This window comes from Mytilus californianus, unplaced genomic scaffold (genome assembly GCF_021869535.1).
Source record: "Mytilus californianus isolate M0D057914Y unplaced genomic scaffold, xbMytCali1.0.p SCAF_6, whole genome shotgun sequence".
Lineage (NCBI taxonomy): Eukaryota > Metazoa > Mollusca > Bivalvia > Mytilida > Mytilidae > Mytilus > Mytilus californianus.
The window spans coordinates 112,483,128-112,497,284 of record NW_026262712.1 but is presented as its reverse complement, the minus strand read 5'-3'; the positions used below and the strand labels follow the sequence as shown (position 1 = coordinate 112,497,284).

At 32.6% G+C, this 14,157-nt stretch overlaps 2 protein-coding genes across 2 annotated transcripts in view; both read left to right on the top strand.

Annotated features, from left to right (window-relative positions):
* The window catches only part of LOC127704782 (leucine-rich repeat and immunoglobulin-like domain-containing nogo receptor-interacting protein 2), a 21,451-nt gene extending 15,881 nt beyond the window's left edge, over window positions 1-5,570 (top strand). Inside the window, exon 2 of the mRNA XM_052208993.1 lies at window positions 5,447-5,570. The gene's annotated coding sequence lies outside the window, so the exon portion shown is untranslated. The remainder of the gene's footprint in view (window positions 1-5,446) is intronic.
* Window positions 3,302-14,157, top strand: LOC127706726 (toll-like receptor 3). The gene is made up of 2 exons (XM_052211383.1): window positions 3,302-5,819; window positions 13,049-14,157. Exons 1-2 carry the CDS (start codon window positions 3,302-3,304, stop codon window positions 14,095-14,097), a joined length of 3,567 nt encoding a protein of 1,188 aa, XP_052067343.1. The 3' UTR covers window positions 14,098-14,157.

Genomic DNA, 14,157 nt, shown 5'->3' with positions numbered 1-14,157 from the left:
TTCGTAACAATAGATCTATTCAATTTACACTTGTTTCAGAAATAGAAACAATGAAGTGTAACAATAGAACTGGGGTGTAAATATAATGTAGATAATTAGAGTTCCGTCTGAGATTCTGTTTTTCTTAAAAATGAGGAATAGCTAATATACAAGCAATAATTTCATAGAAGTTTTCAGTTACATAGATTTCTCACTTGAAATGTTTTACATATTATATTATATTTGGGTCTATTATAGCCATTTTTTCTTCATAATATCCAGCTTTCAAAGAATTTTTCGAATTAGTGGCATGTATATGTTTAACCGCTTCATTGTAATTAGATTTTCTATTCAAAAATCATTCAGTATTACAAATCATGACAGAGCGTTAGCAAATGCTTTCCTCTCAGTCAAGTTTTTATAGTTTACAACGCGTCAATGTTTTTCTAGTATAGATTCAGCAACCGACGGCAACTCCACTAAATATATGCCTCTACAAAGAGAACTGCAGAAGTTATTGTTTGTTAGCGTGGCTATACCATACGGATAATTCCCTACCCCTCCCCCGCAAAAAAATGCATTCGGAATAAAAGGAAGATCAAAAGTATACCAAATCATTATAGAATAGCGACATTTGATGTTTAGCAAATGCCGTCGTCAAAGTTTTACTTTAATATCAATAATTTCCAAAATATGAGAATAAAAATCATTGAAATGGCTAAACTGTTTTAATATCTAAATATTCAGTTATATAATAAGATATTGGAATAATAAATCTCTTTATTCTGTTTGTTCTTACGAATATTTGTAAACAAAAAAGAAAAAGAAAAAAGGTTAACCCTATTTATTACAGGCTGCTTGTAAAGACGATACATATTCGGCTTTTGAAAGTTCATGAAATTAACTGCAACACAAGTGAAAAGCTTACATTCGAAAAAAAAATCATATAGGAACAGTTTTATAAGAACTTATTGTATCGTAGTATAGGGTTATGATATTTATCTTGGTGTTTTATGTTCCTGAAATGAGATTCGTATTAGTTCTACCAGACTGTTTAAAATTATGACGTTCTAGTATAAATCTATCATCACATATTCATCGAATACAGTATCATTTTGTGTAACTCAGCAATAATTTTTTTTCTAGATAAACTATTTTTTCATTTTTGCGTTCATTATTTACTAAAATCAGACTGTTAAATGTTTTATATTTGTGAATTCGGGCCTTTAATAGCTGACTATGTGGTATGGGTTTTGCGCATTGTTGAAGGCCGTACGATGACCTATAGTTGTTAACCTCTATGTCATGTGCTCTATGGTGGGGAGTTGTCTCATTTGCGATTATACTGCATCTTCCTATTTTTACAATTTCACTGACAATTAATTAGTTTCAGACGTTTAGAATATGTTAAGATTTAACAATACCAGTACGTTTACAGTGCACGTGACAGATATATTAGATTTCAATTACAACAAACTCAGAATAGTAAGTGCTTTGATGGGTGTGTAGAATTGGAAATCACTTTCTTCTTGCTTTTGAAATGAAAATAACGAATAAACTATAAAATTCGCTATACTATACGATACAATTGTATAGGGCTCTGGTTTCCTTTTCTATTTTCTTGAAAGAGGCTTGCTACTTGCAAGGACGCTGTGTTTACCAAGCGGAACGTCTAAAAACCGCTCAGGACCTCATGAGTGCACTCAGGACACACAAAGTGCATTCAGGACATGTAATAATTTTACTTTTTGCATATAAATGAGCAAGTAACAAAATGTAGATTAAATGAATGTTTTAATGATTTACTTTAGTGATGCCGAAATAAAATTGAAAGCTGCTAAATAGACGTTATAATATGTATAACGTGAAGACAGTTCTATATCTGTACTTTATGTCGAAATTATTTCATTGAGGAATCTGTTATAATCAATTACTAAAAGTCAAATTTACCCAACTTTACGATTCATTTTGGAGTTTCCACATATGTAAAAGTAAAGGTTACGGTTACTTCATCTGCATAATGCATTGACAATATACGGTGATGTCACAGCAATAAAATTTAATATCAGGAAGTGAATGTCAAATATTTCCTCAGATTATTTTGAATTTACATTGTTTGTGTAATTTCCTTCTCTCTTATGAATAAATGGGGATTACACTTATGTGTCAATGAGACAGCAAATAAAAAAAAAAACAAACAGCTACAAGAAAGAATTTAAAGAATTTAGTCGCTTAATATGCAGAGGTATAAAAATACAATCGCATAGACCATTGGTCAACCTCAATAATTCTAAAGAAATCAAAACGTTTTAATGTTTGCAAACATAGGTGAACCGTTAAAAATGATAACACTTATTGTAGCTGTAAGTGATCAGTTTTAAAGTATAGAGACAATGCTAGAAATTGACAATGATGGACTATTAATTATTATGGCGTAATCCCCATTTATTCATAAGAGAGAACGAAATTACACAAACAATGTAAATTCAAAGTAATCTAAGGAAATATTTGACATTCACTTCTTGATATTAGACTGTCCCCTGTGTATCTTACGCCTCCTATTTGTATACACTATCAACATTACGAAATACATTTATAAAATAACCTGTAAATTTCTGTCAGATACTTTAAACTATACACTTCAAACTGCCTTATGTGTATGTAGCTTTTGCTCAAAATTGCATTGTACTGGTACCATTGAAACATACAATAAACTGTACCAAAACATATGAAAAAAATACGCTGTACATAAACCGATAAATTGGTAACATAAGATAAATTCTACCATATTTTTTTCTACCATTTGTGCTATACTCATGAACAAAGTCATATATATGGTTGTACCATTCGCTGAAAAACGCCAAAATCTGTTTACCACTTAGTTATTTCTACAGAAATTACTCCATACTACATATCATACAGTTGGCTTCATTAAAATTTTGTTGAAAATGATTTATTTGTTTTCGAAAGAATATTAAATTGCAGACGTAAATCGCATTCCAAGTAATAGAAAAGCACACATGGTCCAACTTGGTTTTTTTTTTTATATATAACTTTACTGTATTTAGATCATTGACGGACAGTGACGTTTTGATGTTTTACCTATGTCATCTTAGCAGATCAAAAATCAAGGTATGTAATATGTAAGGAGAAACCATCCCTTATGTCATCTAAAAACATTAAAATCTATTGTATTTCATCCATTCATGCAGAATGATTGAAGCATGGAAATCTCAATTTTAATGTATCTAATCGTTCGTTGTTGAAGCTATTAGTATCAAAGCGCTTTTTGAATTTCTTTTGTGGATATACAGGTCACAATATGACGAGGATTTCGATTTATTTAGTTATCTTTTACATTGTTAAGATTATTGAGTGTAAAAAAATCTTGCATTTATCAGACTGTGATATCAAATATGTTATTAAAAAAACCAAGGAAGTTAAATTAGCCGATTGTAAAAACAGAGGACTGAATTTTATACCTCAGAATTTACCGGGAGATATCAATGTTCTAGATCTTAGTTCGAACAAATTAACAGCTATCAACAACGATTCTTTCGTTAATTATGAGTACTTACAAGAACTGGTTTTGGGAAAAAACCAACTTGAAGATTTATCTAATGAGTCATTTAAAGGATTATCCAACCTTGTTGCGCTGGACATGTCTCACAATATGCTTGATTTATCAAAAGTATATTCAGCGGAAATATTTCTTCCAATTAAAAACTTAACAAAATTGGATATCAGAAGTAATATGCCCCAACCAATAGATTTTGATAAGGATTTTATTTACCCCGACGACGTATTTGGTGTTCTGAGCGAGTTGTCCTTCTTAGGAATTGATATGATGCCTGTGCCACGTTTTGGAAGGGGATTCAGTCATATTACTAACCTTCGAGAATTACACTTTCAATCATGCTATTTAGTAAGCTTGTCTAATACAACATTTCAAGCGTTTCCATATTTTGTACAGGAGCTTAGTCTAACAAATTGTCGCTTAAAAGCCGTAAGGACGGAAGATGATGTTTTGCTTCCGTTTCCACATCTCCGTGTAATAGATTTTCACGGAACATTTATGCATCTAAGACGAGCACTGCATTTATTACACCCGTACAGTTATTCAAATCTAACTACAATTAATTTTGGTCATGTTAGTGACGCTAGTATTGATAGCAGTGAACTACCTTTTGTTATAACAATTACACCCGATATGATGAAATATCTGAAAACAATTTGCGTTGAAAATTTAGATTTATCAAATAATGGCATAGTTGATTACGAATCTGGATCTTTATTCACCTTTGATCGCCCTGAATGTTTACAAACTCTTTCTTTTAAAAGAAACCGGTTTGTTATTGTTACTAAAAGAACGATTAGCGATTTTAATTCTTTTTGTGGAAAAGCTGTTCTACTAAAATCGATAGACTATTCATATAATGCTGTCAACTATATCATGAACAACTCTGTGATTTCCAATTTAGAGATAGATAGTTATCATGGTAGTTATGTGACACTTCCAAAATCACTAGAAAAATTCGATATGAGTAACACAATACTAACCACTTACCCTGAAGTATGGATTATAGTTCCTGAAAACAACAACCTCAAATATTTGGATGTATCTTATGCAAGGACCAATATGCCGTTATTTTTTCTTCAAATTCGAATAGAAACATTTATATCTACTGGACTCTACGAAACTGCCTGGAGAGAAATAAAACGTTTTCCTGAACACAATTTGAAAACAGTTGTATGGAAAGAAGCTTACCTTAATGAAGGAATAGAAGAACAAGGAAACCGGTTGTTCGATGTATTAACATCTGTTGAGTCGTTGGATATATCTAGAAATAATATTTGGTATTTTCCAAACGAGTTTTTAAAACCAATGCCAAATTTGTCATGTTTGTATTTAGGAAAAAATTTACTTCAGGCTATTCCAGAACAGTTGATTGGTCATACTAAAATAAAGGTGCTTGATGTGAGAAACAATCTCCTAACAACTGTAAGTTCAGCCATTAGAAATTGGGCAGATAAGATGCAAGAACGGCATGGAATGACTTTGCATCTCGATGGCAATGCATTTATGTGCAACTGCGATAGTTTAGACTTGATACGATGGATAAAAACTACAAAAGTTGATCTGGACAGTCAATCTTATAAATGTAAATTATCGAATGGAACCGTTACTGATACACTTACTGCCTACAACTCGTTCTCGCACTTGTTTGCGGATTGTAAGAGTACTATGTGGTTAACCTTTGCATCAACGTTGTTAGCTACATCTGGTACAATCTCTTTACTGCTTGTGTTGTATAGTAAGAGATGGAAGATTGCCTTCTCTGTCTATGGAATAATTCAGAGTTTTATTGAACAAAAAGTTCGGAAGAGTTATCAGTACGACGTGTATATGTCTTATGAGGGAGAGATTGTCATATGGATAAAACATGTCTTAGTACCAAGACTTGAGGCCGAATGGGGACTGACCATGTGTATAAGAGATCGAGATTTTTTAGGTGGTGAGAGTCTTCTGGATACTGAGGCCGAATGTATCGAAAAGAGTAGGTACATTATTTTCCTCATCACACCTGAGTTCAAAACGTCAAATGATTGCTTGTTTGAACTCCACAGAGCTAAATATGAGAGAGTAACGAGAAATCTGGACAAAATTATTGTTATAACAAAAAATATTAAAATTACCGACATTCCCTACGAGTTTTCGTACATTTGGAATTATGCATATCTTGTACAATGGCCGAATGATCAAGGAGATTTAGATGATACTTGGAGACGATTGAGAATGTTATTCACAGTAGGGTCAGTTGCTAACAAACAAGTAACTCTATAGAGACTTCAACAGTCGTTATCCATATATTTATTTTGTATCATTTAAACGGACATTTTATATCAACTACATATAATATTTAAAAATTCTATAAAATAGAAATTGGAGATTTTATGATTTATGACAAACTTTAGAACTTTTCTCGCCGATTGTATGTGCTTTCTATACAAATGTTCCCTTATTTGGAAAGAACTCAATTTCAATCAGTAATCTCAGTGTAAGACAAAACATGATCTCGCAGCATTTCTAATCGATTGGGTCTTTTTAGCTCTTATTTAGTGGTCGGATGCCAGTCCGTCCCTTCGTCGATGTAAACGTTTGATGAAATCACTGAACTATGGGCTTAATGTTCAAAGCTTTACCTAGTAGTGCTTATAGAATAAAGTCCGAAAATTGTATCAGAAGATTTGATCCATCACCAAGCAAGGATGTTGCTCCAAACAAATTTGTTCTGTAAAATTAGTTCTACAAAGAGCCAACATTTCGAAAATCGTCCTTATGCATAATATGATCTGAAACTGACATTATCTATATGTTTGATTTCTTAATTGACATTTTATGAATACATTTTAAAGAGTTGTTTTTCTAATAAACAACATACTAGTAGGCATCAACTGTGTGCCTCTACTGGCCGACTTGTTTCTTAATTCATATGAGGCAGGGGTACTACCTGGTTTTCTGAGGAAGACTGCAAAAGAAACTAGCATTATCTTTAAACTTTACGATAAGCTATATAGACGATGTCTTTTCACTAAGTTATTCAATGTGTGTTGACGAATATATACCCCATAGAACATGGCATAAAGGAGACCACAGGTCGGTTAAGTCTTCCTTATATCTTCTTGACGACATATATCTAGAAATTGACAATAAGAGTCTGATGAGAATTTTTTTTTTAAACAAAACACATGATTACAGGTTCCCAATTACGAACTTTTCATTCATATGCAGCATCATTTCCACAGATCCTACATATGGAGTACATATACCCCGGTTGATACGATATTCAAGTTTCTGCGTTTCCTATCATTATGTTCTTGAAAAAGTGTTCCTGCTTTGAAAACAGATTCAGAGTGTGAAAGTGAATAAACTCATCATAGATACCAGGATTGAAATTTTGTATTTGCGCCAGACGAGCGTTTCGTCTACAAAAGACTCATCAGTGACGCTCGAATCAAAAAAGGTAAAAAGGCCAAATAAAGTACGAAGTTGAAGAGCATTGAGGACCAAAAATTCCTAAAAGTTTTGCCAAATACAGCTAAGGTAATCTATTCCTGAGGTAGAAAAGCCTAAATATTTCAAATATTCAAAGTTTTAAACAGTCATCCATCAGAAAAAAAATTATGAATGTCATGAGTTGGTTGACACTGATTATGACCGATATATTCCAACTGCCGTTACATCAATACCGTTCCCGTTGCTCTGATACGTCTCCGAATTAGAATGTTCTCCGAATTTGAACTTGAATCTGCAAAACGATGGGTGCCACATGTGGTGCAAGATCTGCTTCCCCTTCTGGAGCACCTGAAATTCCATTCGTTTTTTTGTTAGGTTCGGATTGCTTAATCTCTAGGTTCTATGATGTGTCTTGTTTACTGTTTTTTGTCTTTTCTTCCTTTTTCCTTGTTTGCAACGGCGTTGTCAGTGTGTCTTCGCGTTTTGAGATTGAATGTCAATTTAGTATCTTCTGCTTCTTTTTATAGGAGTTATTGGCTCTGAAAGACGATTTTAGCAGCTTTTTTTTTCTTCAGAAACTTTTATATATGGAGAGAAACCATAAACAACAGAAATGCTCAACAAAATAAGATCTACAAAAAGGTTGGAATATTGCCCTCATAAATGAGTTATTATCCTTGAAATGTAATTTTGTTAATTTTTTATTGAGATCTTTGCAGAAACTGTAATCGATAGAGATAATATAAAACAGGTATTTTGGCAGAACGATATTAGACTGACAGAAATTGTAACAGCCAAAATATTTAGTTAAATAAAATCTACATATTTAGCAACATAGCCGAAATCTCGTCATTTGACACCTAATAGGAGTTATTGCACTTGAAAGAATAATTTTACACGCTTTTTGAAGAAACTACAATAGAAAGGTAGAAACAGTACAAATCAAACATGATCAGCGATACAACATGCTCAAAAATGCCGAAGAACTAAGCCATGGATTTAAAGAAAAATAATACTGTAGGTGAAGACGTCATATCCCAGATACCGGTAGCAACTCTTTAACTAAAGTACTGTTATTCCGATTCTATTTCTATTGCATTACAAAAAGATGAGTTTGCGCAAAAAGGTCTTGGCAAAGGTTTATTTTGCCATGGTGTTGTCGTTTTTTTTTTTGAATTATTTTTGATTTTCCTTTTTAATATCGAATGATAAAGAGAAGAACGTTTTAATTACCTCACAGAATAAATCAATAGAAAATATTTACGATAATAGACAACAACAGTACCAGATTCTAATGAAATGTCGTCAGAAACAGTCACACCATTGAAGCATTTAGAGCATGCACTTAATATTTAAATTCATTTTCTTTAGCACATCAACTGAATCTGTTGTTTTTAACTTCTTAATACAAAATCTTTTCCCGAGAGATTCCAGTACGGGATAAAAAAATACTTGGTGAAGACAGCAGTTGTAATAAACAGTCTATTCAGATCGAGCTTATTGTGATCAGGAGATATAAATCGTCGACATAGAGAAAAGTCCGACTTACTGTCATACTCAATAGTTACTACGAAGCCCGTTTTTTTTTAAAGAGTTATGTGTTTCTGATTGCGCAATTTAGATTGTAGGAGAAACTTAGTATTTGAAGTCATGTAAGGTACATTGCAGATCATGGTGTAAGTCGTACTGTTGAAAGTCTTGGTATGCAACTTTTGATTTCAAGTCAAATTCTTTTTATTTGTTCTCACGATCATTTACAAGATCCTGCTGCCGAAATTTCTTGTTAAAAAGGAAGTTCAGTTCTGACCATCATTCCAGAAGCTAGAAAGATAAATCACCCTTTTTCAGTTGGATCGGTTGAGTTGTGCTATTTTTGTTCGATTTGTCGTCATTTAGTTTCTTGGCCATGTTGTTGTCTGTTTCTGAGTTTGGAGGATTGATATTTCAAGAGACAGTCGATATTCCAATGGGTACTAATTGTGCACCCCTTCTGGCCGACTTGTTTTTGTACTCGTATGAAGCAGAGTTCATTCAGAACCTTCTAAAAGACAAAAAGAAAAAGCACCTTGCAAAATTCTTTAATTTTACTTTCAGATATATTGATGATGTCCTATCACTAAATAACCCATATTTCAGTCAGTTCTTGCATCTCATATATCCCAGTGAACTTGAAATTATGGATACTACTGATACAAGAAGGACTGCTTCATACCTTGATCTTTTCCTTAATATTGACACAGATGGTCGACTTTACACTAAAATCTATGACAAACGGGATGATTTATAACTTCCCAATTATCAATTTACCATTTCTCAGCAGTAACATACCCTCTGCTCCGTCGTATGGTGTTTACATATCTCAATTCATACGTTATACTCGTGCATGTTCACACTATACGGACTTTATATACAGGAGTGTATTCCTTACGCAGAAACTGCTCCAACAGAGTTATGAGGAGGAAAAATTAAAAATGACACTCCGTAAATTTTATGGACACCATCACGAATTGGTTGATCTATATGATATGTCTGTGTCTAAACTAACTAATGACATTTTTACCACGTCTTAGATTGTGGTTTAACATCTATTTCGTCTGTCTGCTAAGTACCGAACTTTAACTATTCCCGAATGTTTTGCCGAGTTTGAATTTAAACTGCTATACGACGTGTCTCGGTATTTTATGCATCCAACATTCATGTATTTATTAATGATGTTTTTGTTGTGATTTCGGTTTAATAATGTGCTATGTCTTATCGTTTGTGGTTAGAATTCTATACTTTCTGTACATTTTACAGATGTCTTATTTGTCAGTATAGTCGAATTAATTTCCATTTTTTATGGATAAAGTATTGTGTTAGTCCAAATAATTATGACGTCATCACAGCATTTATTTAAAATATCCTTCCAATACCGTCATTATTATGATAATTGTTTGGACTAGTATTGTGAAAAAAATTGTATGAATTTCAAGATTATATATTTGTTAAAAAAATACGTCAATGATTGTGATGCCCTGTGCTGTCTGTCGTTAATGGAAGATGTTCGTTGTTATTCTGCGGTTTACATGACTATTATATTATTTATTTGTGCGTTTCTCTGTGATGAGTGTTCATGCGTTTGTTTGTGCTGTATTTCTGTCACGTAGTGTTGTCATTTTAGCGATATTTGTTTGGAGGTTTAAATAGCCATAAAACCGGGTTCAACCCACCATTTTGTCTTAAAATGTCCTGTACCAAGTCAGGAATATGGCAGTTGTTATCAAATATTTCATTTCTATGTATGTTGGCGTTTGTTTTTGTTGCACTTTGTTTTCCTCTTATAGTTCATGTGTTTTCCTCGGTTTTAGTTTGTAACCCGGATTTGTTTTCTCTCAAACGATTTATGACTTTTGAACAGCGACATACTACTGTTGCCTTTATCTGTCTTGTCCCCTTGGTATCCTCAATTTCAGTTTACTTGTTGTATTGACACATAGCTTAGACTTTTATATATTTTGTTTTGTTTTGTAAATGTTATGTTTCATAGTAGACCCTGCTGGAATGGTATTGGCGGTGATGGTTTACTCATCAAATTTCTGTCTTGAATGAGGTGGTTTGTTATTGATGTTTGTCTTTGCGTTTTATGTATATACGCCGTTATGTTGTCTATTTTATTGAACTTATTATCTTAAATGCCAATTTAATACAACCCTTGTCTTCACTAGTTATCATGACACATAGCTTAGACCTTTATATTTGACTGGTTTTGTACTGTAAATAATATAATGTTTCATAGCAAACCCTGCTGTAGAAGAATTCATGGGTTTTGGTAATTTTGTGTTGATGAAAAACATATCATTATTAAATGTTTTCAGTTATTTTCTAATGTAAAGACACAGTTGATATATACTTTTTTCATATAAAATAGTTCAAATCGAAAAAATATATTATAACATTATATTGAATACAATAGCAAACTAATGTTTACATATAAATAAACAATTGAATAAAAAAAAGCCAGAAATATCAAAGGAACATTCAAATTCACAAGTCGAAAACAATCTGAAATATAAAGCGTATTGACAGGAGAGAACCTGATTTGTGATGAAAACATAAAAAAACTAATTAATGAAGGGAATGGAGAATATTCATTCACAAATACGTAGGGCATGTATATATAGCAGGAGCGGTTAACCCTGTCGACGCCCCCAGTATTGATATTCTCATACTTCCCGATTTTATGCAATTCCTCCAGTTTTTGTTGTGTTATTTAGAAACTTAGCTTCTATATGTTTTATGATATTTGATAATCGATAAACAATGGTTGCCATTAATAACCGGTTTTTCAGTTAAGAAATCGAACAAAGTTAAAGTAGTGAGCATTGAGGCTTAGCATCTCAAGTCAAAAAGATGAATAGTAATGTGAGTATTATATACATTTTAAGATACGGAACGTCAATAGTTTATTTTTAATATAGTGAGATTCTTATCGTTTCGTCAGAAATTAAAAAAGTAATTTGATAAAATTAATATTCATTATTTGACCTCTGTCGCCTGGTTAATGTGTTCGGAACAAGAAGAGCCATTTGTACTATAGGACTGCTGTAATATTAAGTCTTTGAGATCCTTGTTAAAATGGTATGGGTTATAATTTATGCAGTAATTTGTATTGTAATTCTATGTGATGAAATCTCTCGATCATCAGATTGTGATATCAAATATGTATTTAATTGAAAATTCGGAGTTAAAATAGCCGATTGTAAAAACAGAGGACTGCAGTTTGTTCCTCAAAATTTACCCAGGGAAATAAATGTTATAGATATATCTTCAAATCAGTTAATAAGTATTGAAAACGGTTCGTTGATTACTTATCAATATCTACAAGAACTTTATTTTGGCTAAAATAAACTTGAGGATATATCGAATAAATCATTTCAGGGATTACACAATCTGGCCGTGCTCGATATGTCTCACAATTCGATTGATTTTTCTTATGCATATTCAACACAACTTTTTTTTCCAATTCAAAACTTAATAAAATTGGATATCAGCAGTATTATGCCTCAACCTGAGAATTATAATAAGGAATTCGACTATCCAGATCATGCGTTCGGTGTTCTGAGAGAATTGACTTTCCTAGGAATTGATATGATGCCATTGCCAAACTTCGGAAGCGGATTCATTCAAATGACCAACCTTGGAGAATTGCATTTTGATTCTTGTTATTTAGTACGTCTATCAAATGAAATATTCTAGACGTTTTCGTCGTCTGTAGAAGAGCTGTCTCTCAGAAATTGTCGGTTATACTTTGTGTTAACAGAAGTTGGTGCTTTGTGTCCGTTTCCTAATTTTCGTTCGTAAGACGTTTTTGGGACGTTTATGCATCTTACGCGTGCATTACACTCTTACATCCATACAATAATGCATCTTTAACTACAATCAATCTTGGCCATGTCATTGATAGTGATGAGTTCCCATATGCGTTGACAATTACATCCGATAACATGAAGTATCTGAAAACAATTTGCATAGAAAATCTGGAATAGTTGATTACACACATGGCTCTTTATTTTCCTTTGATTACCCAGAATGTTTACAACATCTTTCTTTGAAAGGAAACAGACTTTCGATTCCTAAAAGAAAACATCAGAAAGAACTTAACTCTTTTTTTGGAAAAACTTTACCATTGAAATCTTTGGATTATTCTTATAATGTCGTTAACTTCATCATTAAAAGTTCTTTAAATTCCAATTTGAATTTTACAAGTTCTAGTGGAAGTTACGCTATATTACCAAAATCACTAGAAAAATTAGATATTAGTTTCACAATAGTAAACCCGTTACACCCACCCTTGTTTATAGTTCCGTCAATCAATAACCTTACTCATTTGGATATATCATATACAACTACAACTGTTGCAATGTTTTTTATGACACTTCGGCTAGAAACATATATTTCTGCTGGAACCAGGTACACATCAACTTGGATCGAATTACACCTATTTCCGAAAAACAACATAAAAACGATTGTATTGAAAAACGCTGCCCTAAATGATGGAATAAACAAAAAAAGGAAACAACTTGTTCACAAATGTTCAATCTGTCGAGACACTTGATATATCTGAAAATAATATATGGTATTTTTCGGACGATATATTTAAACTACTGCAAAATTTGTCAAACCTTTATTTAACCAACAATTTACTACAATCTATTCCAGAACAACTGAGTACGCTTACAAAAATAAAGAGGCTTGATGTTAGAAACAATCTCCTTACAAGCGTTAGTTCGACCATTAGAAATTGGGCAGATAAAATGCATGAAATCCATGGAATGACCTTGTATCTTGATGGTAATGCATTTGAGTGCACTTGTGATAATGTAGATTTGATAAGGTGGATACAGGCTACAAAAGTTGATCTGGACAGCCAATCATATAAATGTAAATTATCAAATGGAACAATAATTGATTCACGTATTGCCTATAACTCTATTTCCGAATTGTTTGCGGACTGTAAGAGTACTATGTGGTTAACCCTGGCTTCGATATTACTTTCTACATTTATCACATTATCACTGCTGCTTGTGGTGTATAGTAAGAGATGGAAGATCATATTTTTTACTTATGGAATTATTCGCCGTGTTGTTGAGCGTAAAGTTCATAACAGCTATCAATATGACGTGTATATATCATATGAAGGGGAAATTGCCATTTGGATTAAAGATGTTTTAGTACCAAAACTTGAGGACGAGTGGGGACTGACCATGTGCATAAAAGAGCGAGATTTCTTAAGTGGATCGAGTCTTGCGGATAGTACAGCAGAAAGCATCCAAAACAGCAGATCCATTATTTTTCTCATCACGCCTGAATTCAAATCCTTACGTGATTGTTTATTTGAACTCGATAGAGCAAAACACGAGAAAATTACAAAAACTCTGGAGCGTATTATTGTCATTACAAAAGATATAGCAATTACTGATATTCCTGTGGACTTTTCCGTCATTTGGAATTATGCATATCTTATTGAATGGCCAAAGGATCCCTACAGTTTAGAAGATACATGGAGAAGACTGAGAATGTTATTTGCAGATAGCATAGTTTCTAACAAATACACAGCTTAATAGATAAAATTCTTTTGAAATGCAATTCTGTTATATAACGAGATAACTATACACATATAT